General features: G+C 42.7%; 1 protein-coding gene across 1 annotated transcript; it reads right to left on the reverse strand.

Moving 5' to 3' along the window:
* Positions 1-32: 32 nt before the first annotated feature.
* On the reverse strand, positions 33-26,684 carry LOC128836538 (complement decay-accelerating factor-like). The gene is made up of 13 exons (XM_054026900.1): positions 26,326-26,684; positions 25,571-25,759; positions 24,086-24,274; positions 22,703-22,802; positions 19,779-19,861; positions 18,566-18,760; positions 17,214-17,282; positions 9,197-9,244; positions 8,106-8,174; positions 7,328-7,375; positions 5,873-5,920; positions 4,209-4,263; positions 33-1,188 (listed from the first exon to the last, which is right to left on the reverse strand). The coding sequence occupies exons 1-13, from the start codon at positions 26,414-26,416 to the stop codon at positions 1,167-1,169; spliced, it is 1,206 nt and encodes a 401-aa protein (XP_053882875.1). The 5' UTR covers positions 26,417-26,684; the 3' UTR covers positions 33-1,166.
* Positions 26,685-26,895: the final 211 nt, after the last annotated feature.

A 26,895-nucleotide genomic window follows, 5' to 3' on the forward strand; every position in this document is an offset into this window, starting at 1 on the left:
AGTAATAAGTATGGAAAAAGAGGATACTAATCTTCATTCAGTATTCCTTTTATTTAAGAAAAATACATTTAGAAAGATGACATTATAAATCCCACAAATTCCTTCAGTTACAGTTTCACCTGTGGAAAGTTTTATGCATATTGCTAAACAAAACAACATAGTTAATGATTGTAAAAAAGAATATAAACAACCGGTTTTAAGTGATAAAATAAATAATAATGTATTGGATTACAATCACCTCCATCTTACCAGCAGAGAGTGCCATTTCCTGAATTTAAAAAGCTTGTTTTCAGACCTCCAAAGACATTTTTTTGATGACTAAAACATAAAATTAATGTAGTTACTAAACCACTGGAGAACTTGCTATGGAATACACTTTTGATCTTATTGCTTACCTCTTATAAAGTGCTAGTTGATTGTAGGGAAAGAAACAGGATGCCTTATTTTCAGTAAATTTTATTAAAAACTCAGTGATGAGTATTTTGAACATCTCTGGAACCCCATGTAAATTCACACACTTCACTCTTTTCTCTTAGGGGAGACACTATGTATCAAATTTGTAAAAAGAAACCGAAGCTATAGAGCTGGGAACAAAAGATGGATTTATCTGAAGAGATTCTCACTTCAACAAAAATCTGTAGATGAAATCTAAATCTGAAGAAAGGTCACATCAACATTCCATTTAGAGTCTGGCATCTTTACATTTGGGTTTAAAGACTAGTATTACACACTTCATGAGGGAAGCCTGTAAGCAGGCATCTAAACAGGCTCTCTTGTCACCTACAGCTAAAACCCACAATCCAAACTATGCCACACTCAGATGGCCAACATGTTCTTTAACAGGTGAAACATTTGGCACTATGGAGAGGCAGAATAAGGAGCAAACTGCATGTACGAACAGCAAGTAATTTTGATGCTGCCAACTGCCTTTGCTTGCTTCAGAAACCAGTTTTTAAAGACAAAAGGGATGATCCACTTCCTTTTTTCAGATGCAGTGGATTCCGATTACAAGTCCCATTCAAAGGAGAAAAGTTGTAGTGAAAGGAACTCTGGTTGCCCGAGAGAGGTCTATTTTCACTACAGAAATTCAGTGCAAATGTATGAAGCTTATTTCCTAACTTTTCCATTCTTTTCTTCCAATATTATGTCTGTTAATTTGTAAGCCATTAGCTAGCACCAACCTTCATCCTGGAAAAAAAAAAGATAACGGTTAAAATCAAAATAGTTATATATTTTAGTCTTTTACAGCTTTAGACTTTAGTCTATAGGATACTTTAAACTTTCCATATGTTGTACTTTACAGTATGTTCAGGAACAAATATTAGTTTTTGTATTAAAAAGTCAGTAGATGTTAATTTTTTAAATGAAAAAAAATACCTGATGTGTAACAATAGCATACAATAGAAATATATTTTAACTAATTTCATGTTAAAGCAAAGTTCATAATATTTCTCTAACAATAGAAAAAGTAGGAGAAAACATGTATTATGGATATGACAGGGGCTAGGGCTAATTAGTAAGCAGAGTTAGTAACTGCAAGGACAAACAATGAAAAACGTTATTTACATAAAAGAACCAAACTCTTCCTGGGCCCCCCATGTCCCCCCTCCTCACTATAAAATAAAGCTGAGCTGAGGAATTCCTTTGGAAGTTCCCCACTGTGTCAGGAGTGGACATCTACATAGATTTATGTAAACTACATTTTTAAAGAGGGATATTAGTTTCAGTGACTAGTCATATTGAATATCAATCTTATTTAACAATGGCTAGTGCAAATACTGTGTAAAGTACTAAAGTCCTTATGAAATCAACTTCTGAACCTCTTTGTGATATATACTAAAAAGAGCAAAGCTCTTCAGGGGATGAATTTGACTAGTTTACCCTATCTGTATAAACCATTTGATGAACTGCTAGTACATGTCCCCATACAGGATAAAATCTTATATTTGCTTATAATCTTTATGGTTTTTGGCATTTATTTTTCACCCAAAGAACACAATATGATTTGCTTTTTCAATCTTAAAATGGACATATGGAAGTAATGAAATAGAGATGAGATTTACATGTTAGACAGATATCGGTTTTCAATTAACTTCATTTAAAAGACTGAAAGAACACACAATGTTCGAGTCTGTTGTGTTTGCAGAAAAACATTATATAGAAGAAATCTAGTATATTAGTGGTTAACCCAACAATGATGTCACATATTTCAGTTCATGTCAAGACAGAGAAGGTTAGAAGAAATAAGAACATGTAGATTATATTCTCAATTTGAATTTAATATTGTATAATTCTACCCTGTTCTCTCAAATAACATTGAATCAGAAGATGCCATCTACATATTTTTAGGTGGAGGAAGATATTTTTCTATTACAAAATATGCCTTGCAAGACCCAGTTTACATTTTGTTTCACCCACTGGTAGTTCATATTTTCTTAGAAATTTGAGCTTCAGGGATCTGGATTTCTAAAATAAGAACTGAACAGCAGGAAAGGAGAGAATGCTAATTGGATTAAATATGTTTGCAGAAATAAAAGACAGAAAAAAGTAATAGTTTCTAAAAGGAGAGCTTTTATAAAACTAGAATTTATAAAGGAACTAAGATTAAATTTAGGCTATTGGGAAGATATTTTGATGGCAACATGAATTAATCTGTGGTGTTCTCTACCGGGGAAGTGGTGGAAGCCTTACTACTTGGAAATTTTAACAGTAGCAAGAGCAAGATATTAAAAAACATTGTTTTTCTTTGTAAAACTTCCTCCAAAATACACCAAAAACATATTTGAAAAAACGTATGTCCCGCACTTTCAAGAAATTAAAATATTCACTGGGATTGTGTGGGGTGTGTGGGAAACCTGCTAATGCCAAGGGGGAAAGCTTTGGACTTCACCTTGTTTGGGATCAAATCAAGTATTGCTGTTTTATTGATACTCAGAGGCAGCAACTAACAATGACACATTTTGGGGAACATCCCATAATATGAAAACAATTTCTCGTCTGTACATTTTTCTCTTTAGACCAGAGGGATAAGGTGTTGCTGAGGGGAAGGAGTTGTACAACTCCACAACCTTGTTTTTGTAAAGTGTTTGTGGGCTGATTTTCCAGAAATTTGTGTAGCTGTTTTAAAAATAAGGATTTTTTTTTAAGAGGTTTCTGTTTTCAGGAATTCTTTTATACAGCTGCTGAATATACCAAGTAGTGAGAAACATGCATAACGTGTAGGGAACTTGTGAATTCACTGCTGCAGGAGGTTATTGAAGTAATAGTACAGATACATTTCAAGAAAAAGACAATTATAAGCTACACCATTTGTTACTTAGGAATTCTAAGAGAAGGGACAATGAGCTATCATATGTCAGCTGTAATATGACAACCTCAGGACTCAAATTTTCCTCCTGTTTCCCTCCCGCAATCTAGGTATACTTTTGCACAACTCAAGAGTGGTATTATAGTAGGCGTCTTTTGCATGCTTTGGAAACATCAAGTATGGGGAAACTGCAGGTAGCTGGTTGCAGGAGAAGCTAGATAATAGTTGGATGCCTTGAAGCAGATCCTGCATTTCCGATAGGATGCAAAAAAATCTGCATGGTAACTAGTCTGTTCCCACAAGTCAATGTGAAGCATAGGCTAAACTTCCCTATTATATTGCAAAGTAGTGTTGTTATTTTGTTTAGCAAATGAATTAAGCTGTACGTGTATAAAGCAATTGACATAGTTCTATTCGAAACACTTACTATTCAAATAGACTGATTTTTCACAATACATTACTGATTTCTGTATAAACGGAAAATGCTAATTCCAGGAAATGCAAATGCAATAGACCAACATAGTTATCTATTAACAAACATTCAGGATAAACACCAGCAGCCCTTTTAATACTAGTGTTCTTTAATACGGAATAGATTTTCCCGGGAGTATCCAACAAGCATTAGGTGAAATAAATGGACTGTTTTCTCCACTAACCCTCTTAAGTTGCTTTATAAAACTTCTCTCAAATTTATCACGAGCAAAAATGTAGAAGTAATTCTAGATGCCATCTTCATTTAACGACTAAATGCCATCCCTTTAGTGCCGCATGTTATTGCAATTTTCAGAGTACCATACACATTATTTTTTCTGACATCAGCTACATGCAAGAAAAGTCTCTGTCATCTAAACAAGCAGAGTAAATCTCAAAAAGGAAATACTTATATCCTTGGCTTGCTTACCTATTTTTCTTCAAAACCGTCAGTAGTGTCATTGCAGCAACTGCACCAAGAACTACTTTAAAAATACAAAAAAAAAGAGCAATTTAGTAACAAAGTTAAATAAAACAACATTTTGCGAAAAGACAATTCTGAATCTCCACAGTTCTGGAACTTGCTCTCATCATCACTAACAGATTATCTGTATCATAGGACACAATTTTTTTCCTTATGATGATAAATAAGCCCCTCTCATATATCAGATCAAACATTACAAGAACTCTCTACCCTAATCCAGAAAGAGGCTCTGATGTTGGCTCTCCTAATTTATCAAAGTCTTTAACGCTTCTGGGGAAAAGCTTAAGGTTTGTCTAGATTCCTAGCTCATCCAGAGTAATGCTCAGTATTCAATCTACTCCAAGATGTTCAAGCTTAAATTCAACTTCTTCCCTTCAGTCCCCTGCAAGGTGTTGAAGTTCTCCACCAAAGAGTCATAGAATGTATTATGTTCAATATCTAGTATGGCTTGCTTGATTTCTTCCCCAACAGATATAATAAAGAAGCTACCAAATTCATCGGATTCTCTCTCAGTCTTGAACCTTAAAATGAAAACTTCTACCAATCTGTCTACTTTGGGGTCATACTGAGCTAATTAAAACCATGTTTCAATTCTGCTATTGAGATTTGAGCACAGTTTCCCCGATCGGTACACACTGGGTCAGCTGCATCTTAGAGCCATGTGACAGGGATGTAGGTTACAGAGTGATTTGGATTGGCATATTCTCAGAGGGAGATCACAGTCTCCAATGATCAGGCAACTGCTAGAACCCTGCTTGAACAGCTCCAAATGGATAGTGGTTTTATGATCTTCTCCTTGACAACGATACTCTATGACCGAACACCTATTGACTTCCATGGGACTTAGGCATTTGCTGAAGTGCTTTGGTGAACAGGTTCATACATAGGGAACAGTCTACTCCCCAAGGTTAAGCTACATTGTGGGAATTCTGGGAGGGAAGGGGGAAATGTGTTCTGAATAGACGAGCATGATGACTGAACAATCAAGATCTGTTATGTGGAGAACACTGCAGGCTGACTAACTGTGGATGCCGAGAACTTCAGTAACAGCCTTCTAATTTCCTGTAAAATATGAGACTATCAAATCTAACCTACAAAGCGATTTCTTGGCTCTTTTTATAACTTCCCTTCCTAGCTTTTGCCCTTTCCATTTTTGGTAGGCACTAGACATGCATACACAGTCCTAAGTGGTGCAGAAGTATTCTCACCCAAAACAGAACTACACAGTTGAACCTTTTCTTGATCTCCCTGGGGGATAAAGAAATGAGATTCTTCATTCCCCTTTTCCCCCACCAATATTGTGCAGATATATTTCAGATAAAATCACAGCAGACTGCCTAGCTCAGGCAAATATTGTGAAGAGAAAACAGCTAAGAGCAGGAATACAAGCTTCTCTCCAGAGAATGGCAGTGCTTTTACATGGCACTACAGCACGTTAGAAATGGCAGACAAGTTCAAGAATCCTAAATCCCAGGGTCTTTAGTAATTAAGTAGGGGGAAAACATTATGAGATGGAGAAAGGGCAATATTAAAATAGCCTGGACTCCAGATCTTAAAACCGTCATAGCTTTAGTGCATTGAATGATTTTTTTCAGTTTTAAGTTACTTACCAATACCAATACTGGTGCCAATGCCTATGTCAATGCGTATGCCAAGCCCTAAAGAGAGAAACAAAAAATGTGAGCTAAAATATAAATTCATGTCAATAATCTACAGGAACTCATCCACAATCCATGCATATGAAGCTACACTTAGTACCCTAGATTATACCAGCTATTAATGAACAATTAAGGTAGTCACGTAAACACCACATTCTAAAATGGATAATCATTAGCTGTTGGAAACCATGATCTCACCCCTAGAGAACCTCATAATGAAGCAAAGCAGCTTTTCAAAGGATTGTACACATTTGTAACTTGTAATACCAATAAGAAAACCATTGTGAAAATGGAGGACACAGTCTGGGTTTAAAGGTTTTCTGGATGTTAAGGGTTCTCTTGCACATGCTTCTAGGCTCTCATTTACCAAGCCTGCACTGGCCAGTCGTACGTTTGCCAAAATGCTAAGCAAGGCCAGAATCATTATAATCAGCTTGTCTAGACCAGGTAGCACAATTTTTGCCCTAGCATATCATCATAGGTTAGTGTTATGTTATCTGGTATCACAGATATAAAGAGTGCTGTAATCTGTATTTCTAATTACCCAAATAGATTGTTTCAAGAGACAGACTTTTGCTGTTCTTACTAGAATAAGATCATTTATCGTCTAACCACTGGCTGTGGAAGATACTGAATAGCTAATTAATTCCTTGTCACAGACTGCTTAGAACTACAATCATTGACGTCAATGAGTTTTGCATTTAGAAATCAGACTCATGTTAAAGGAATGTTCAGACTAACATTTTAAGGGAAACACATGAAAGATTAAAATAGCACTCCCGACCTTCATTGTTACTCTGAAGTGGCTTTTCAATGGCTCCTGGAAATTTTGAACCCTATTTACCCTCAAAAAATACAACACTGACAAATGTATAGCCTTTAATGTTAATAATGTTAATCTGAAAAATGGAGTGTACATATTCATTTATGCCCATATTGTTCATCATTACTGTAGGTTTGGCAGAAATATGCAGTTTGGTCATTAAAGTTTGTTGTTGTTTTTGTGGTTGAAATAAAGCCCAATGAAAAACATTTTAAAACCAGGCAGGAAACTGGTTGTTGGGGGAAAAGGAGGTAGAAAAACACAATCACTGCATAAAAAGAAATCCAGTTGAGTTAGAAACAAATTTGTAGCTGTGGTCCCCCTAAAGTACTGACTAGAAGCGAGGGCTTTTTAGTTCGCTTTTGGCAGAAACTCACTGTGATTCCAATCTCATGCACATAATTCAGCCACATGGATCAGCAACATTCAGGGGTTCCTTAGTGTGATAGACTTGAAAAACAATTGAAAGGATGTGGCCAGCTCCAGTTCTGAAGCTCCCTACAGCCAGGCTTCCCTGCTCACCACACGCATTGCGCTACCCAGTCTAACAGCTCAAGTGTTTCTCTCTCCCCTCAGTACTTCACCTCCACCTTCAGGTACAGTAGAGTTGCCAGCTGTGTTCAGTGCAGAACCTGTACAGAAAAGAAAGTTTTATAAAATACTTGAGATGCTCTCCACACAGCTGACTATTTTAAATAACAAAAATCCAGCAGAGATTCCAGGCACATAAAGAAATCAACACCCACAAACAGACTGGAGTGAAATTTATCTTGCCAAGCGTAGGACAAAACATATTGAATTTTAAAGAATCAAATCCACAACTGCTCATATTCTCCCCCCAAGACATTTGAAGAAAAGCCCCCAAGCATGGGGGGCCCCACTGTGCTAAACGCTCTAGAACCACACAACAAAAAGGAGGTCCCTGCCCCCATCGCTCTCATTACAGCTGCCATCAATCAGCCCAAACAATAATATTCCTTACCCATGGTATTGGCCACGTCACTCTCCTTTTAGAATCATAGAATATCAGAGGAATGGGCCAAGGTCAGAGCGCTGTGGGAATCTTTTGGAAAGTGGAAGGGGAAGAAGGACCCACCAAAAGGCTTTGATAACCAAAAGAAATGGTGTAGGAACAATGAGAGAGGCAGGAAAACCAGGACAGCATGGAGTGTGCAAATGAACAACAAGCTCGCTGTCAAGTTTTTAGGCAAGCACTAGGTGAGCATCATCATATTTGCAACTGTGAATAGCAGAATTATAGAAATTAAAATGACCCTCACACTGTACATTTCATTTTTATTCAAGTGGAAATTTGAACCCAAAACTCTAGACTTTTAGCAAATCCAAGTTCTTCCAATTTACCTGAGGAAGTACCAGCTACTTCTGTTCCTTTGGGAGGGACAGTCGTGGGTTTGTCCTGGATAATTATGACTAAGGCAAAAAGAAGAGGAAAAGGCAGTTATGAACATTACATCAGCCTCCCATCACCAGCTGGCCATTCAGAGTCAGGAACTTGCCAAACTAATGTTTCCTTTAGAAAAGTTCTCTCTCTTTTTTTTAAGAGCTGTAACAGTTCCGTGGTTTGCAGCAGGGATGTGAAAGGCTCAGTATGGTGCCTCTGCTGCCACCATGAGTTGCAATCTGCCAAAATCTGTCATTTCCCTTCAGTTTTACTCATCAAAACTTCCTAGAGGGACTTCTAAAACCCCTGAACACGCTGTTCTCACTGAGCATTCACTGCAAGGTGTTGCCATGTGCAACTCAGAACTATGCGTCTCCATCCCTCACATCAACATATCCTTTGGCCTAGGAGAAGGTGCACCGTGTTGGGAATCAGGAGATGATGAGTTCAACTCTCATTATTTCTACTGACTGATGTTAACGATTCTGTGCCCTTCAAAACCCAAGCTATCACTGAGCCACCCATCCTTTCTGAATGAAAGTTACACAAGCTAAGAAAAGAATCTAGATCTCTAATATGGCAGACCCAAGTCTCATCCACTTAGCCTAACCGAAAGAATTTGCCAAATCTATATATTTGGCTACGCGGTGTGTACAATGAGGCTATTCGTGCATATATAATCCATTGTCTTACTGTGTTGTGCATCCTCCTCTAGTGGTTGATCTATATAACAATTTACTGTTGCTGCCACCTATTATAATAGTTCTTTGACTTGATAGAGCTCTATGCTGCAGTACCTTAGATTAAACAATCCCTTAGCCCGAGCCCTGGGCAGAAATTCAATGCGATTCCAATCTCATGCACATAATTCAGCCACATGGATCAGCAACATTCAGGGGTTCCTTAGTGTAATAGATTTGAAAAACAATTGAAAGGATGTCGCCAGCTCCAGTTCTGAAGCTCCCTACAACCAGGCTTCCTTGCTCACCACACGCATTGCGCTACCCAGTCTAACAGCTCAAGTGTTTTCTCTCTCCCCTCACTACTTCACCTCCACCTTCAGGCTCAGTAGAGTTGCCAGCTGTGTTCAATGCAGAACCTGTACAGAAAAGAGTTTTATTAAATACTTGAGGTGCTCTCCACACAACTATTTTAAATACCAAAAAGCCGGCAGAGATTCCAGGCATGTAAAGACATCAACTTCCACAAACAGACTGGAGTCAGATTTACATTGCCAAAACATACTGATTTGAAAGAATCAAATCCACAACTGCTCATATTCTCCCCCCAAGACATTTGAAGTGTAACCCTTCTGCCCATCTAAGTTGGCAGCAACAAGGGCCGGGTTCTGTATCTAGGGGTTCCGTTTCAATAACGCAATGCAAAACCGGCTCGAGCCCCCACCCAGTGACCTGGGACAATTACATACCACCCCCTGGGCACCTCTAAGAGGCAATACTTCCCCTCTCGCAAGCACAGAGTCTGAGTGTAACAGAAAGTGTTTAATAACATGAGGTAAACAACATCAGCATTAAATGGAAAAACACCACAACTAGAGTTTTTAGACCAAACCATGAGCGAAGACCCACCCCAGCAAATTGGGCCATGTCCTCTCCCGTTGGTTCTTGAAAGCAGCGACCCAAGAATCACCAAAGTCCCAAAAGTCCACCAATCCCAAAGTCTCTTGGGTCCAGCAACCCAAGAATCACAAAAGTCCCAAAAGTCCGACAACCCCCCAAAGTCTCTGTCCATGATCAGTGCAGCCCCAGAGTTCAAAGGGGGGGGGGTGAGCAGGGTGTTAAGGGGCACCTTACGTGATCCGAGGCCAACCGGCTGCTTCTCCGTGGGGTTCCACTGCAGCCTTCACCACGAACTGCCCCACTCCACCCGCAGTCCCACAAACTGCTCTGGCAGCTGCTCCGCTCCGCTCCGCTCCGCTCACCGACCTGTGAGCCGCGCCGCTCACCGACCTGTGAGCCGCTCCGCTCCGCTCCGCTCACCGACCTGTGAGCTGCGCCGCTCCGCTCACCGACCTGTGAGCCGCTCTGCTTCGCTCCGCTCCAGCCGTCCCTTGGGCCACTCCCACAAGGCTCTGCTCTGCTAGCTGCTCCTCCAGCCGCTCTGCTCACCGACCTGTGAGCTGCTCCGCTCCGCTCACCCCCGCTAAGCTAAGTTAGCTTAGCAATATAGCTTCAGGCTCCCCCACTAGTTAACACAGCCTCAGTGATCTCAGCTCTTAAATAGCTTTAGCTCTTTTGTGATTTCAGCTCTTAGTGATTTTAGCTAGTAGTAGGGGAGCCCCAGTGCTGGGTGCACTATTGGCCCAAAGTGAACTCAGCTCAGCAGTCTGTAACTAGACTCCTAATGGAATCAAAGTTAGCTCTGACATTCAACAGTGGAGAGAGGAGGTAGTGCAATTGGTGTTTTAACCCCCTCAGGGAGGGGGCCACACCATCAGGTACAAATACCTGTCCCCATCCTCTCTCAATTCACTGGGTTTTGTAACCCATGCCCCTTGACAAGCAAATGCTACTTAGGTAATGGTGAATGACTCACTCAGTCCTTCTGTCATACACCAGTTCCACTGGCCTTGATTCACAGAATCAGGGTAACAAAACTTTATTCTTCCTGCCCCAATAACAGAGAAACTGGGGATCCCACACCAGCCAAAGTAACCACTTTGAGTTGCTGTTGTTTCCTGCCAGGCGAGTGGGTGTGCCTATGCAAACAAGATCAGCCCCTGGAGTTCTTTTCCACACTCGCCATAATTCACCACCAGATGTCAGGGTAGAGCTCATCCTGACTCTGCTTACATCCTCCCCCCAGCCGAAAATTTGTCGTCCCGACAAATCACACTCCCTATTATAACAACTCACTGGTTCCCTCCAAAGGGCCTCAGATAGCCCACTTTAGCTTCCACAAGCCTGTGTGCTAAACATATTGGTTCCTCACTAGTTACCCCAGGTGCATCATAAGTCAACCGTTTTACTGGTCTTATTACCCTGTCTCGTCTATTGAGAATCTCTGTTGCCGTGGTGCGCGGGACAGCCTCTTGAACGATGGATGGAGAGGTTTCCTTTGAGGGTCCCTCGGCTACTGGCATAGGCCCCTGCATTTCTAGTTCTAACAGTGGAGGGTCCAAGGTGCCCAGGACATCCTCCACCTGTATGTCTCCACTGTCCAATAACCTGGGTGTGTCATCACATGGGGGTCCCACCAGTCGCTCAGGGGTGTCAGGAATGGGCCTAAATACTTCTGCCATGGGGTTTAGGGCGGAAGAAGAAGAGCTCTCTTTTGATTCAGCCTATCGAGACTGAAATCTTGTCTCCATCCCAGGATACACCATGGTTGTGTCTTCCTCCTCAGACTCACTCTCGGATGTGCTGCATGGGGGTAGGTTAGCTGCAGGGGGCTGGCTGTCCACGTTGGAGGGCGGCTTTGGTCCAGCACCTTCGTTCTGCCCAGTTGCCCTGTTGTGGCCCATCTCATACGGGGTGCCTACCAATTCCCCCACAGGGAGCAAAAGGTTTCTATGCACTGTCTTTGTCTGCCCTGGACCCTCTTCAGGTTTGATCTTGTAGACCGGCAGGTCTCCTAGCTTTTCCATCACCAAGTAAGGTATTGCCTTCCATCTGTCAGCTATCTTGTGTTTGCCAGCAATACCCAAATTTCGCAGCAGAACTCTGTCCCCCGGCTGGAGTTCTTGCAGACGTACCCTAGCATCATATCGATGTTTGTTGCGGTCGGCGTTCTTCCGAGCCGCAGATGTAGCTAAGTGATAAGCATCCCGCAGCTTTTCTCTCAGTCGGGATACATATTGCTGATGAGTTTCATAGCTATCTCCATCCTCTGATACACCAAAGCACAGGTCTATGGGTAATCTTGGTTCTCGTCCAAACATTAAGAGATATGGGGTGACTCCTGTAGCATCATTCTTTGTGGCATTGTAGGCGTGCACCAGATATGCAACATGTTGGCTCCAGGTTGCTTTCTGCTCTGGTCGCAAAGTCCCCAACATATCTAATAGGGTTCGGTTGAACCTCTCTGGCTGAGGATCACCTTGCGGGTGATAAGGCGTTGTTCTAGACTTCTTAATTCCCGCTATCCTCAGCACCTCCTTCAGAAGATGACTCTCAAAGTCCCGCCCCTGATCCGAGTGTATCCGGGCTGGAAATCCATAAACTGAGAAATATTTCTCCCACAGTACTCGCGCAACCGTGGTGGCCCTCTGATCACGCGTGGGATATGCCTGCGCATATCGTGTATAATGGTCAGTCACTACTAGAATGTTCCCAATATTCCTCTTGTCTACTTCTAAAGACAAGAAATCGATGCATACCAGTTCCAAAGGTTTGGTGCTGGTGATGTTCTTGAGATATGCAGCCCTCGTGGGCAGAGTTTTCCTTTGAACACATCGAGCGCAGGTCTCACATTTCCTGCGAACATCTTCAGCCATCCGAGGCCAATAGAATCTACTACGAAGAAGTTCCAGGGTCCTCTCCATCCCTAAATGTCCAAAGTCATCATGCAGGGCCCTCATGGCCAGGGCTCTGTACTCTTTTGGCAGCACTAGCTGTGCTCGTTGCTTTTGTAAAGGGTCTGTGGTCACTCGATGTAGCACTCCCTGAATCAGTTTTAGTTTGGTCCATTCTCTCAATAGTAGTTTACCCTCCGGGTTAGGTGGGACAACCACAGCTGGGCTTCGCCCCTCCCTTTTGGCAAGTAGTGTATCATGAATGCCAATATCTTGCCGCTGGGCTTCCTGCCAGTCAGCCGCATTGAGCATGGGCAAAGGAGATTGGTCCAACGCAATATAGTTCACTGAAGCAGAAGGCACGCATTCAGGGGGCAGGCCCAAAGCTTCTGCAGCACATCCATGAAGACTCTCATGGGACTCTGGCTCCCGGCGACTCACACTGCAAATAGCCCTCACTCCATCTGTGGGTATCACAGCAACTCCTGGTGCCTGTGGACGCCTGGACAATGCATCTGCATCTACATTGCTTCTCCCTGATCGGTATTGAATGCTGAAGTCATAGCTAGCCAAAGCGGCCACCCATCTTTGCCCAGTAGCATCCAGCTTAGCACTTGTTAACACATAGGTCAGTGGGTTGTTGTCTGTCCACACCTGGAACTGAGCACCATATAAGTAGTCTCGAAATTTCTCAGTGATGGCCCATTTCAAGGCCAAGAACTCCAGCTTGTGGGTGGGATAGCGAGTTTCACTATCAGACAGTTCTCGGCTGGCAAAGGCTACAGGTTTACGTCTTCCTTCCACTTCCTGGTACAGTACTGCTCCCAGACCCTCCAAACTGGCATCAGTATGCAGGATAAATGGCTTGCTTGGGTCAGCAAAGACTAGGACTGGAGCATGAGTTAGGCAAGTAATGATTTCTCGAAAAGCCCTTTCACATCTCTCATCCCACCGTGGCCCAAATGGTTCGAAGGGGCCATAGTGTCTCTGCACAGGAGGCTTTGGGGACCTTCCCTTATTCTTGGTCTTAGATTTGTTCCTGCTGGACTGGTATCCCCTGGTAAGATCATTCAGAGGTTTTACAATCGTAGCATAGTTTTTCACAAATCTGCGATAGTAGCCACTAAACCCAAGAAAGGTCTTGAGTTCTCTGTAGTTACTTGGACATGGCCATGTAGTGAGGGCTTCTATTTTATCGGGATCAGTACTCACACCCTCTTGGGACATGATGTGACCCACATACTTCACTGAGGTCCTGCAGAACTGGCATTTGTCAATTGAAAGCTTCAAACCATAATCCTCTAACCTATCAAGCACTTTAAGAAGTCTTTCTTCATGCTCCTCCAAGGTTCTTCCAAACACTATCAGGTCATCCAGATAAACTAACACTTGCAGTAAATTCATGTCTCCCACAACTTTCTCCATAAGACGTTGAAATGTGGCAGGTGCTCCAGAGATCCCTTGGGGCATGCGTTCAAACTGATAAAACCCTAATGGGCAGATGAAGGCTGTCTTCTCCTTATCTGCTTCACCCAGAGGGATCTGGTAGTATCCACTCCGAAGATCCAACACAGAGAACCACTGGCTTCCCAGCAAACAGTCTAAGGCATCTTGGACTCGGGGCATTGTGTACTGGTCAACCACAGTACGGCGGTTTAGGGTGCAGTAGTCAATACACATCCGGATTTTCCCATTCTTTTTACGGACCACCACAATGGGTGAGGCATATGGGCTGCGGGACTCTGTAATGATGCCATTCGCAGCCAGCTCCTGAAGATGTTGTCGCACATCTTCCATCTCGGAGAGGGCAATCCTCCTAGATCTCTCCCTGAAAGGTCGAGAGTCATGTAGTCTGATGTTGTGCTCTACTCCTTTTGCACATCCCACATCCCACTCATGCAATGAGAACACCTTGGATCTTTCACAAAGTTTCCTCCTCAGGCGATCTTTCCACTCCTCGGACAATGGTGAATCTCCAAAGTCAAACTTTGCAGGGTCTATTGGCGGAACTTGAGTCTCACACTGGGGTTTTACAATTGATTCAGGCTCAAAGAGATCCGCTATCTTTTGTCCTGGCTTCACAACAACATCTCGACTTGTTTCATTAGCAATCAGTATAGTCACCTTTTCCTGGGCTTCAGCAGGTAGGGTTATGACTCCACTGGGGACCAGCACTCCTTCCGGGAGCTCTCCTTCAACTGGCTGCTCTACCATTGCTAATGCCCCTTTACTGCCTTTCAGCCGAGTACTCATGACAAGCACTTCTTGCTCCGTCCTTGCAGGCACTACTAACGGGGTTGTGCCCATGTACTTCAGCGCCCCAATCGGTAGCTCAGATGTCTCCTTTTTAGCACCCTCAGGGAGGGGGCCACACCATCAGGTACAAATACCTGTCCCCATCCTCTCTCAATTCACTGGGTTTTGTAACCCATGCCCCTTGACAAGCAAATGCTACTTAGGTAATGGTGAATGACTCACTCAGTCCTTCTGTCATACACCAGTTCCACTGGCCTTGATTCACAGAATCAGGGTAACAAAACTTTATTCTTCCTGCCCCAATAACAGAGAAACTGGGGATCCCACACCAGCCAAAGTAACCACTTTGAGTTGCTGTTGTTTCCTGCCAGGCGAGTGGGTGTGCCTATGCAAACAAGATCAGCCTCTGGAGTTCTTTTCCACACTCGCCATAATTCACCACCAGATGTCAGGGTAGAGCTCATCCTGACTCTGCTTACAGAAGAAAAGCCCCCAAGCATGCCAGGGAAAGCACTGTCAGGCTGAATAACTGCTGGAGTCAACCCCCTCCCAATGTAATATCCACTTCATTGTATCTAATTTTTGCTCTGTGGGGTATACGGTCAAGTCTGCACAAAGCAGAAGATCCACACGCATTATGTGCATTACCCCCATCGTCATTCCAAGAGCTAATTCTCTCAGCTGTAAATTATCTACTCCTGAATTCTCATCCTTGGGATAACCGTATGGATTTGGAGACTAACTGTCTTTGTCCCAGGAAAATCTACACCCAAGAAAGAGAGATTGTGCCACTGAAATGATCAGTGCTTGGACACCATAGAGCGATGGAAGTTTTTCACACGCCACCCTCTACTGCAGCCAATAGTGTTGTTATTAGTTGTGTTGCAATAGCATGTGAGGGCTCAAGTCATGACTCAGGGCCCCACTGTGCTAAGCGCTGTAGAACCACACAACAAAAAGTAGGTCCCTGCCCCCATTGCTCTCATTAGAGCTGCCATCCATCTGCCCAGACAATAATATTCCTTACCCACCATATTGGCCACGTCACTCTCCTTTTGAGAGGAATTGGCCAAGGTCAGAGCGCTGTGGGAATCCTTTGGAAAGTGGAAAGGGGAGCAGAACCCACTAAAAGAAATGGTGCAGGAACAATGAGGTAGGAAATCCAGGAGAGCACCAAGTCACCAATGCCAAGGGAGGACACTGCTTTATGAATGGCATAACTGAGAGAAAGCGGACAGATTAGAAGCCCTAAAATTCGGCCATAAAGATGTCCTGGAAGACTAAAAGCATCAAAGAGCTTGAAATCCCAACTGCCGTTTGCCCCTGGCAGTAAAACATGGGTCACACAGCTTTGCTTTAAACTTCCCAGATGCAAACCTCCCAATATTTAAGAAGTCCCCCCCCCCACACACACACACACAAATCATTTTTAGCTGTTTGTTCTGTTGGTTTACATCTGCTTCTGTACTTATGGGTATGACCTCTTGCCAGACATGTAAGTATACTAAAAACAAAGAGATGCCATAGAATTAATCCAAATAACCCAAAGCCAAGCAGCACCTCTTTTCTATTCTCTCTGCCACTGAACTAAAACCACAGAACAAAAACTCCATTCCTGAGTCACACGGAACCTAACTAAAACAAGCACGCTAAACTAAATGTTTATACTTTGTTGGGGGTACAAATTGTGAAATCTGCACTAATAGGCAACAGTGTCCAATAGTGGTTACTTTAAATATCCTTAGTCTGTTTCCAGGGCAATTTCTTTCAGCCTTTAAAGAATCATCTCTGCCTAGTGACCAATTTTTGCATGGACACTTATGACTCATTTCACTTAGGTTGCCAGCATCCAAACCTGCCAATAGCTAGTGACAGAACATGGTTTTGGTTATGGTTAAACTGTACATTCACTGGGTTAAAGTGAATTTCTTCTTTAGACTGTTCTTTCCTCTCTTATTAGTGCAGGTTGAGAGCTTTTATGATTCTGGACCCATTTATTTGGGGGCAGGAATGCATCACTACCTACATTGTCAGCTGCTAAACTCTTCTTCTGACGTGCCTATCTGAGTAAACATACAAATGCTCACAAACCAAGGAAGGTAGTACGCTATCCGGGAAAAAAGACGTAATCAGTGCTGGGGTGAATGTGCAAATGAACAACGAGCTCTCTGTCAAGTTTTTAGGTAAGCACTAAGTGAGCATCATCATCTTTGCACCTGTGAATAGCAGAATTATAGAAATTAAAATGACCCTCACACTGTACATTTCATTTTTATTCAAGTGGAAATTTGAACCCCAAAGTCTAGACTTTTAGCAAATCCAAGTTCTTCCAATTTACCTGAGGAAGTACCAGCTACTTCTGCTCCTTCGGGAGGGACAGTTGTGGGTTTGTCCTGGGTAGTTATGACTAAGGCAAAAAGAAGAGGGAAAAGCAGCTATGAACATTACACCAGTCTCCCATCACCAGCTGGCCATTCAGAGCCAGGAGTTTGCCAAACTAATGTTCAGGAATCTGCATCTTTAGAGACAAGACAGACTTATCCCACTTACACGTTGTCACAGCGAGAGCCCCTGTACTATCAGTTGGGCTACCCCTGCAGACTGCTGCTGGGATCCCATTCCTATATTCTAGGGGAAGACCAAAGCAACCCCTACCTTGAGCTGCCTACCACTTTCCTTTACAAAAGTTCTCTTTTTCTTTTTTTTTTCTTTCTTTTTTTTTTTTTTTAAGAGCTCTAACACTTCCATGGTTTGCAGCAGGGATGTGAAAGGATCAGGGCGTCACCTTTTGCTGTCACCATGAGTTAGATGTTAACAGTTTGTGTCATTTCCCTTCAGTTTTACTCATCAGAACTTGCTAGAGTGACTTCTAAAATCCCCTGAACATGCTGTTTTCACTGAGCATTCTCTGCAAGTTCTTGCCGTGGGCAACTCAGCACTATGCCTCATTCTCTCTTGCATCAAAATACCCTTTGGCCTAGGAGAAGGTGCACCATGTTGGGAACCAGGAGACGAGGAATTCAACTCATTTTTTTCCACTGACTGATGTTAACAATCCTGTGCCCTTCAAACCCCAAGTTATCACTGAACAAGGCATCCTCTCTGAATGAAAGTCACACAAGATAGGAAGAGAACCCAGATCTCGTAAAATAAGGCTACTCGTTCATACAAAACTCATTGTTTGAGTGTGTTGTGCATCCTCCTCTAGTGGTTGGTCCTCAGATAACAGTTTACTCCTGCTGCCACCTATTAAAATTTGTTCATTAGCTTATGTGATATGCTGCAGTGCTGTAGGTTCAAGAGTCAAACCCTGATGACACATGGAGTCAGAGGATGGTGTATTATATTTACATATAGATTTATTTTTTTTATAGAAAGCTCAGAAGTTACGTAAAACCCACAGTAGAAAAAAGTTATTCATGTTGTGAAGTGAGCACTCAGAAGTTAGAAAATGATTAAATTAAGGTTACCTATGCAATCTTAACTCTTCCTCCTTGGGTGTATGTGAATTGTCAGCATTCTTTAAGGATTAAAGTTTCTAACAGCAACTACGTTTCCCACAAGTTATATATTTAAATGATTAATGCCTAACTGAATTTCCTCATGTTTATGGGTTTGCCTAGCAATCAAAATATTGTTTTATCTGGTGGGAGAAAGTAGAATAAGAGGAAGATAAAAACAGACAGTCACCTTTGCATTCAGGGGCAGACCCGTTCCAGACTCCATTGATGTTATCTCTAGTTGTACAGTAAATGGAGGCCTCTCCAGTAAGTGAAAAATTATGGTCACATTTGTAAGTTATTGAGGAGTTATAGTCAAGGCTTTCCAGGTGACTGCCATTGTACATCCCATTGGTAATATTAGGAGGAGGAGAACAAGTAATCGCTGAAAGAAAAGGGAATGGCATAATGAATATTAATGCACATTTCAGTTAGAGGTGAATTGAAAATATTGAGTAAACCTTTCTCCATGATCTCCCCTAAAAGGGAAAAACCATTTAGCTATTTGAAAATATAATTAGCACTGTATTGTAACATAATGCAAGGCATTATCTCCCTCAGAGTCTGAGGGCTTTCTGCTTTCAAGCTCTTTTCCAAGCCAACTCCTTTCTTCTAGCAGATTTTGACCCTATGAAACAAACCTCAAGAGACAACCTTATCAGAACATACACCCCCCTCTAACAACAGACAGAAGGAGCTGGGGCTCCTTGACTGACATCCTTGAAGGACAATGTTGCGCTCCTACAAGTGCCAGAAGCAGAAAGCTTAAATTAGGACATTTCTTCTAGCTGCATCTGGTTCTAGACCAGATGGCAATAGTCAGGTTGACAGACCCAGCTCAGGTAGTGTCCAAAAGGACAAAAACAGTTAAAGCAAATAAATTGGGAAGAGGTTTTAATATTGGGTTTCACCCCCAAATAGCCTCAGATTTTGAATGTGGAGTTCAGGTTTTTTGGACAGGAAAAGAGGAGAACACAACAAGGAGGAATTACACTAAATAAAAAAAAGTAGGATGATAGACTTTAAAGGAGAAAGAGATTACTTAATGAAGAGTGAGAAACTAACCAAACCTCACCATCTCAGTATTCTGCATATAGTAATGATTAGGTGACATTAGACCAGCTAAATTCTGTACAGGAGATGGTGCCAGAAGAACTATTTGAAGGGAAGGAGGGGACCCATGGGGTTGTGTTTGTTTGAAGTGTTAATTCTACAAAAGGCATCAGCACCATGATGGATCCTCAGACATTTTCAGCCTGTCTTTCCACTCCCAACAATATCTACAAGATTCTCTTATAATCCAAATTAAATAAGATTAAAGACAGATGAAAGCTCTCTGATGGGGTATTTCTGCATTATCATCCAGTCATGAGCTCTTCTTAAAACCATGATGATTGTCTTACCTTGGCAAGTTGGAAGTTTACTCCATTCAACTTGATCTCCATTAAGCGAACACTGGATGAAAGGTCGCCCGCTTACTCGGTATCTAAAGAAAAGAAAGAAAAAAAAAGTTTCTTAGTTCTCTAAGTGCTCCTGTAATAGTCCATAAATTTGGGAAATGGGTTTTTTCTGCCAGTAAAAGAAGGCATTAACTACTGAGTAAGGTGATTCCCGCTCTAGAAGAACCAGCATGATCATTGTAACCAAACAATGCTGAGTAGCAATCCCAAGTAATTAAAGCCAATTTAGAACAAGCAAATCGGTGCATATAAGATTGCAAAGACCAAGTTTACAGGAGAAATTTTTCACCTTAAAGTCTATACTAACCAGATGCTTGGAATTTCTGGGCGATATCTTTGTTAAATCTTTAACAAGTGAAACAAATAGGTCTCTCTCCTCTCGGTATCATTTTAGCGCCTCTTATTTCTTGCATCTCCAGCAGGTGGAAGAAGTCCTTAAACCAGTTCCTGAATTTGAAGCATGTCAAGTGAACTAGCAGTTTTTAGACTGTTCATCTTCTCAAAAAGTTTTCACATGGGTCAAAGGGGTTTGGACTTGTGAGTAGGAGAATGTCTCTCCTCTTAGTTCCAATCTGTAGTACAGTGTTCAAGACGTGAGCCATTAGCATGCTATACCTTCACCATATAAATGGAGGTGGGTCTCCTTGGCTCAGACTGCTAAATTCCTCCACTCCTCCTCCTATTTTACATCTGGTATTCTACCACAGTCAACAGCGCTCCATTGCCAACACCATTTAGCTAGACGTCTAGCTGATTCCTAGCCAGGAAGTATTGAATACTGGCAATTAAGTCATTTGGTTTTCACTACGTACGTTTTACTTTTTAACACTGTAGGCTAAAGGTCGTGGCCTTCTATGCTAGAGTTTTAGAAAGGAGATTTAGAGGGCCAGGTGAGGGTTTACCTATTAAAGATGTACATCAGAAGAAGTGGGATGTAGCCCATGAAAGCTTATGCTCAAATAAATGTGTTAGTTTCTAAGGTGCCACAAGTACTCCTGTTCTTTTTGCAGATACAGACTAACACGGCTGCTACTCTGAAACCTATTAAAGATGGTTTCTTCTGGTTCTTTCACCAGTCTGGTGTGAAGGCAGGGACCAGAAAGGATGGACACGAACATCATTTATGGCCGAGTGGCCACTGGTTTTCTTCTAACTTAAAATGTAACAACCAAAGACAACCTTTCCTGACAGCAATGACTGGGCGAGGAGACAGCTGGCCAAGGGCTGTCCCCCTGCTGCCACTCTTACACAACCTGAACATTTTAAAAGGTCCAAAGCCTAATCAGCCCATTTAAACCCAAAGCCTTCACTGGCAGACACAATTCCACAGTGCGCAGTCCCTGTATGCTACTGCATGGGGAAATGATTAACATAACAATAGCTTGGATGTTCTTGTGGGTGAAATTCAGATGAAGTATTGCCTAAAGGCTAAAGAACTGGACTGGGACTCAGGAGATTTGGATTCCATTCTTGATTCTGCCTCTGGCCTGTGCATGACCTTGGGCAAGGTATTTCCCCTCTGTGCTTCAATAGCTCCAGCTGTAAAACAGGTATAATGATAATGACCTTCTTTGATAGCTGATAAAAGCACTATTACACGGCTAATTGTCATGATTATATCAGCAGGAAAGAAGGCCGATGGCTAACCTACGGGGAAGGGCATTCTGTATCTCTCAATCTGTGGGGTTTGAAGAGAACTCTGATCCCATCACAGAAAATCTAACAAAACCATATTAATTTTTACCATGATACTCATGCGTGTATCATGTATTTCGTGCCAGTAAAAGACCATCTGTTCAACTGTTTCAAGTCCAGAAAGTTCTTCCACAATCTAATGATGCTACAACTCACCATATACCACAATAGCTTCTTAAAATAACTACTTGAACAAACTGAAGTAAAACTCATGATACTCTATGTCACGATGCCAGGTTTCCCACACCCTGGGCTTGGATAACTGCTACTACCGCCAAACTTTGCACATGGAAGTTTTATACTGTGTCACCTCTCACTTTGCTCCCATATTCCAAGGACCCAGTTCCCAGGAGCTGATAAATGTAGTAGATGCTCTTTGAAGGCCACGGCAGGAATAACCAATCACCATAGATCCAGTCCAGACTTGTTTAACAAACTCTTGCTTTATTAATTACAAGTAAACCCATGAACTCATTTACTGTTCAACTAGAGGTGCCCTCTCAAGCACAAGGAATGTTTTTTTTTTTAATAGATGACAACTCAGACTTTCTTCTCTCAAGCTACTGGGTCCCTTGTCTTTCAAAGTCTCAACTACTCGTTCTCAATAGCCTGGACTCCTATAGTCCCCCAAGAATTAGTCTCTGGCATCTTGAGAATCCTCTCCTACCACCTTCTGCAAAGTGCCAGAAAAACCCACTTCTAGCCAGCACATCTCAATTCTCCCTTCCAAAGGTCCTCACCCAATTGCTGGAAATTGAACCAATATTCCATGATGGCTCCTACCAACCAAATGGGCCTTGACAGAGTTATCAGCTGTTAAATCACTGTCATGTTCAACCCCATCTTACTTCCCACAACCCCATACATAAAACATTAACTGAGCAAGTTACCCAATGTTTTCCACACCATAGCTCTTCCTTCTTCCTCCCAACTTAATCTTTCAAGAGGGGGCAGGAGGGAGGGATCATGAACCATACTTGGCTAACTTAGTTTGAAGGTTCTACTTTTTAAACAGGTACCCCAGGCCAGGCCTGCACAACTGTAGCACTGGTTCAGAATAAGTTTTGAAAGTTAGACCATACTTTCTAGTCTTAATTTTCCAGTCCTCACCAGAAGTTCTACACCAAGATAAGGTCTGTGAATTAATCAGCATCAAGTTGTCCAACACTCACCCATCATCACAAAGTATGTTTACTTTTGCACCAAACCGGTTATTTGTTGCATCAACAGGTCTGCCATGTTCTGGGTTTTTTGGAACACCACAAGATTTTCCTAGTAAAGAACATGATTGATATTAGCATGTTATGATGTTGGAAAAACCCCTAACATATTTAGAAGAGAATAGGGGAATGTCAGACCAATGATCTGGCTACTTCAGTATCGTTTCTTTTTTTATCCTATTTCATTTAACGGTGGATATTCTATTCACATTAAATGTCTAATCATATCACCTTATCAACTTCAGTGGCAGAGATTCCCACTGCCTCTGACAACAAATTACTTGTGAAGCTCTCCTCCAGCAAAAGAAACGTATTACCATAAAGATCACACTATCAGAAATTCAGCATCTCCACATACAGATCAACACAGACATGACATGTTCAGGCAGCCACAAAGAAAGATGCAAGGAACACTTCCGATTATACTGGTAAACATCTCAGCCCTGATGCACAAAAAGTATTTTGCACAGAAAATCATATGGCCTATTATGCACATAAAGTATTTTCTTTATCAGGCAGGCCAGAGTATTTGTGTTGAAGGCTACACAAGAAATTCCCACAGTATTATATTCTGTTTGATAAACAATAAGCTATAATCCAATACTCAAACATGAGGAGACAGAGCTAAGGTTGATTATTCAGTTGGCTAGATCCTCTAACCCTGTATTAATAATGTAGGTTTTTGTACTGAATTTAACAGATGCAGTCTCGACATAGGCAGGTTTGAAAAAATTTGCAGTGCTCTTCACAATGAAACACAGGTTTTTTCTTTATGTTACTATGTATTTTGGTATCTGATCAGCATTGCCCTACATATTGTTATTGAATACTGGATTTAGTTTTAATACTAAGGTTCAGTTTGGTTGCATTGTATACTGCATTAATTGTTTCTGAGGGTAGAATTTTTCAATATGTGAAATCTAACAAAAACAGATAGTATGACTTAGTCTATCACACGTAGGTTTCCAGGATACAATGCTTACCATTTTAAAATGGACATTTACCACATCATGGTATTAACTTTACTGCGTTATCTGTGATATTCTACTCCCATTACGGAACAGGGAATGGAAAAGGCCACAAACACAATGAGAAGTTTAACTACGGGAAGTACTAACTGTCTAGTGCTCAGTGGTACCCATTTAACTTTTCTACTTCCATTTAAAGTTTAATTTAAATTTACAATCAATTGACAAAAACAAAATCATATTTCAGACTACAAGTCACAGAAGCCAGGGCTGACATGCGAACCAGCTGCTTAACATAAGACAGTCCTAACTGCCCAAAGATGGCTAGCAGAGCAATGGAGACAGAAAAGTAATAAAAGATACTCACCTAGACAAAACTCAGGGGCTTCCACCCATGTTAAATTTTCAAGGCAAGTAGTAACAGGACTCAGTTCAGTTCTCTCATAAGCTGGGCGACAGACATAACTCACAGTGGTCCCAGCAGGATAGTAATTCTTCCTCAAATCCTCATCACTTAACACAGCAGACTTTAACCTTGGTGGGGCAGGACAGCTGCCTAGCAATAAAACAAACAAAACAAAAAAACAAGGACTGAACTATTTAGCTCTACAAGCAGGTAAAAATAAAATCTGTACTTTTAGCTTTCTGTTTATATGTAAAGCACACACAACACTCAGTGCACATGACACTAACATAAATGAAGGGTGCCAAACAGGTAACACGTACCCAGCCAAAAAGTTTATGAGCTGGTGGCGTCAGCTGTACAGTTACAGAATGGCGTATGATCATTGTACTTGAGACACATCATACAATGTGTCTGTGTGGAGAGGGGAATTTAATTTATTTAAGGAAGAGAGGCAAGCACCTTGGGCATTTATTTGGGGCTGTTCCAAGCACAGCAGATGGCACAAAATAAGGAAGAAGAAGAAAAAGGAAACAGTCGAGAAAGAAGATATGGGTGGAAGGCAGCATGAAGGAAGACAAGGAGAGATTTTCCTTCTCCCCTTGATCTCCAACCTAACTGATTATTCCGTTTACAACCGCTGCACAGTCTTCTTTTCCCAGCTCTAACCCTTAGACCTCCGCCAGTCTGAATCCATGCTCTCCAGTCTACTGAAGCATCTCTCACTGAAGTGTCCTGCATCTTCCTTCTGCCTCAGTTCTAGAACTTCCATTCCATTCTCATCCTCCTGTTGACAACATTGTCCACCCCTATTATTGGCTGTCGTCATGATCATCTATTTTTTTTTTCATTCCATCCTCTCACAGTTTTCCTATTATTTCTTCAGTCTCATACCCTGAGGTCCAATTTGGTGGATCCTCCCAATACCACTTCAGCAAAACTTTGATTGGGTGTACAATGAAAAGAGGGTGGGCTGAGGAGAGAATCCTCTCTCTCTCTCTGATCATTTATACCGATGACTTAAATCTCCCTTTTGGATGCCCTGTCAGCAGCTTCAACGATTCATGGGGGAAAAAAAAAAAAAGAGCCCTTGTTCCCTCCCAAATCTTTCTCCTCTCTACACTTGTAGTCACCACTGATTAAAAAACTCACCATCCTATCAGCTGCTCAGCTGCAATGTGGTCATCACTTTTGACTCAGATCTTTTTATGAACTCTCACACCCTGGTTGTATCCAAATCTTGTCCCCTCCCATTTGTAACTTCCCCAAGATCCCAGCTTTTCTTTGTCCAGACCACCCACAGCTCCCAGCCAGGCCCTAGCTTGGATCCTCCTCTTTGGACTTGGCATTGAATTTATTAAAGCAGTTTTGAAAAGACCTATTCAATGGGACACGACTTGACATTTCATAAGCAAAAGGTAGCCTAAGCAAAGAAAATAAAATACTCACGACCACAAAACTCTTCGATGTTTGACCACTGTGAGTTTGAAAGGCAAACGACAGTGTCCGACTTTCCTGGGATTTTAACAAAACCCTCAAGGCACTTGTATGTCACTTGTGTGTTGATGGAGAAGCCCTCTGTGCGATTAGTATCAGAGGGGAGGGCATGACTCAGCCTTGGCAGGGCCCCACACTGACCTGTAAGAAAAACAAATTCATTTTAATAGGAGATATTTATTTTAAATAATTTCACACCACTGCCTCCAGCTGTGCCTTAAACCCTCCAGGGACCTGCCACAGGCCTGATGAGCCCCAGCTGGGGGTGAGGGGGAGGGTGTTCCCCAGTACCCTGTGGGAACAGACTGGCTGGTTTCCCACAGCCAGGGGTTTAAACTAGGAAGGGGTGCAGGACCCCTCAAGAGAAATCTGGGGCCCAGCCCATTGTGTCTGCTGGGCCCCACCCCATTCACGTCAGTTACTGAGGTTTTGGCCCTGATTCAGACAAGTGTCCCCCTTTCCCCCTTGACAGCCCGGGGATCCCCACAAGGCCCCAGCAACAGCTAAAGACAACCTAAGGGCCAAAGCCAGCCCCTGGGGAGCGGCTCCCTGCGTGGTCCGGCAGAGTCCCAGTGAGGGCATCCCCTGCGGGGGCTCAGGCTGGGATTGTCCACAGCCCCCAGACTGCAGGGAGCCCTGCCCGGCATGCTGGGGTCTCTCGGCCCCTCAGGGGTCCCAGCACAGCCGCCCCTGCCCCAGACACTCACCGCAAGCCCCGGGCAGCAGCAGCGCTACAAATCCTAGGAGCCAGAGTGGGTGGCAGCGGGCCGGCCTCGCAGCAGTGGCGACAAACACCATGAGAGGCCCGATTCTCCAAGCCGAGACCAAGCAGCTGCCAAGCGAACAACAGGGCAGGGCCGCTTCAGGGAGCACGAGAGCCGCACTGGTGCCCCCTCTCTCTGCTCCTCTGGCGAGGTGCCCGCGTGCAGCGCTGTAATTACACAGCGGGCTACACTGGCCCTCAGAGGAACCCAGCAACCAGATGGTGCAAGGGGAGCTGAAAATCTCCCCCTTCCCTGCCAGCGCCTTCGGTGTGACAACGTTTGGCAGCTGCAGCCTTGCCCAGCTCTCCTGAAGTTGTAAAACTTCTGGGTGGCTCAAGATCAAAGTGTGCGATTGTGCTCATGAGTAACGCATTCCTGCCTCACACAAGGATCCTCCCTCTCCCGGCGCTGGGTCACTGCATCCTCACCTAGGTGAGGGGGCCAAGGAGCGTTTACTTTACCCTGAAGGAATGCACAGTACCCTCGCCCTGCTCTCTCCTCTCATTCCTGTCC

This window comes from Malaclemys terrapin, chromosome 4 (assembly GCF_027887155.1).
Source record: "Malaclemys terrapin pileata isolate rMalTer1 chromosome 4, rMalTer1.hap1, whole genome shotgun sequence".
NCBI lineage: Eukaryota > Metazoa > Chordata > Testudines > Emydidae > Malaclemys > Malaclemys terrapin.

Excerpts from the sequence above, each read along its gene's own strand:
- LOC128836538 (XM_054026900.1), bottom strand. The coding sequence starts at position 26,416 with ATGGTGTTTGTCGCCACTGCTGCGAGGCCGGCCCGCTGCCACCCACTC. Across the intron at positions 22,803-24,085 it reads AGCCCCTGAGTTTTGTCTAG|GAAAATCTTGTGGTGTTCCA; the intron begins GTGAGTATCTTT and ends GTTCTTTACTAG. Across the intron at positions 5,921-7,327 it reads TACTGTACCTGAAGGTGGAG|GGCTTGGCATACGCATTGAC; the intron begins GTGAAGTACTGA and ends TTCTCTCTTTAG.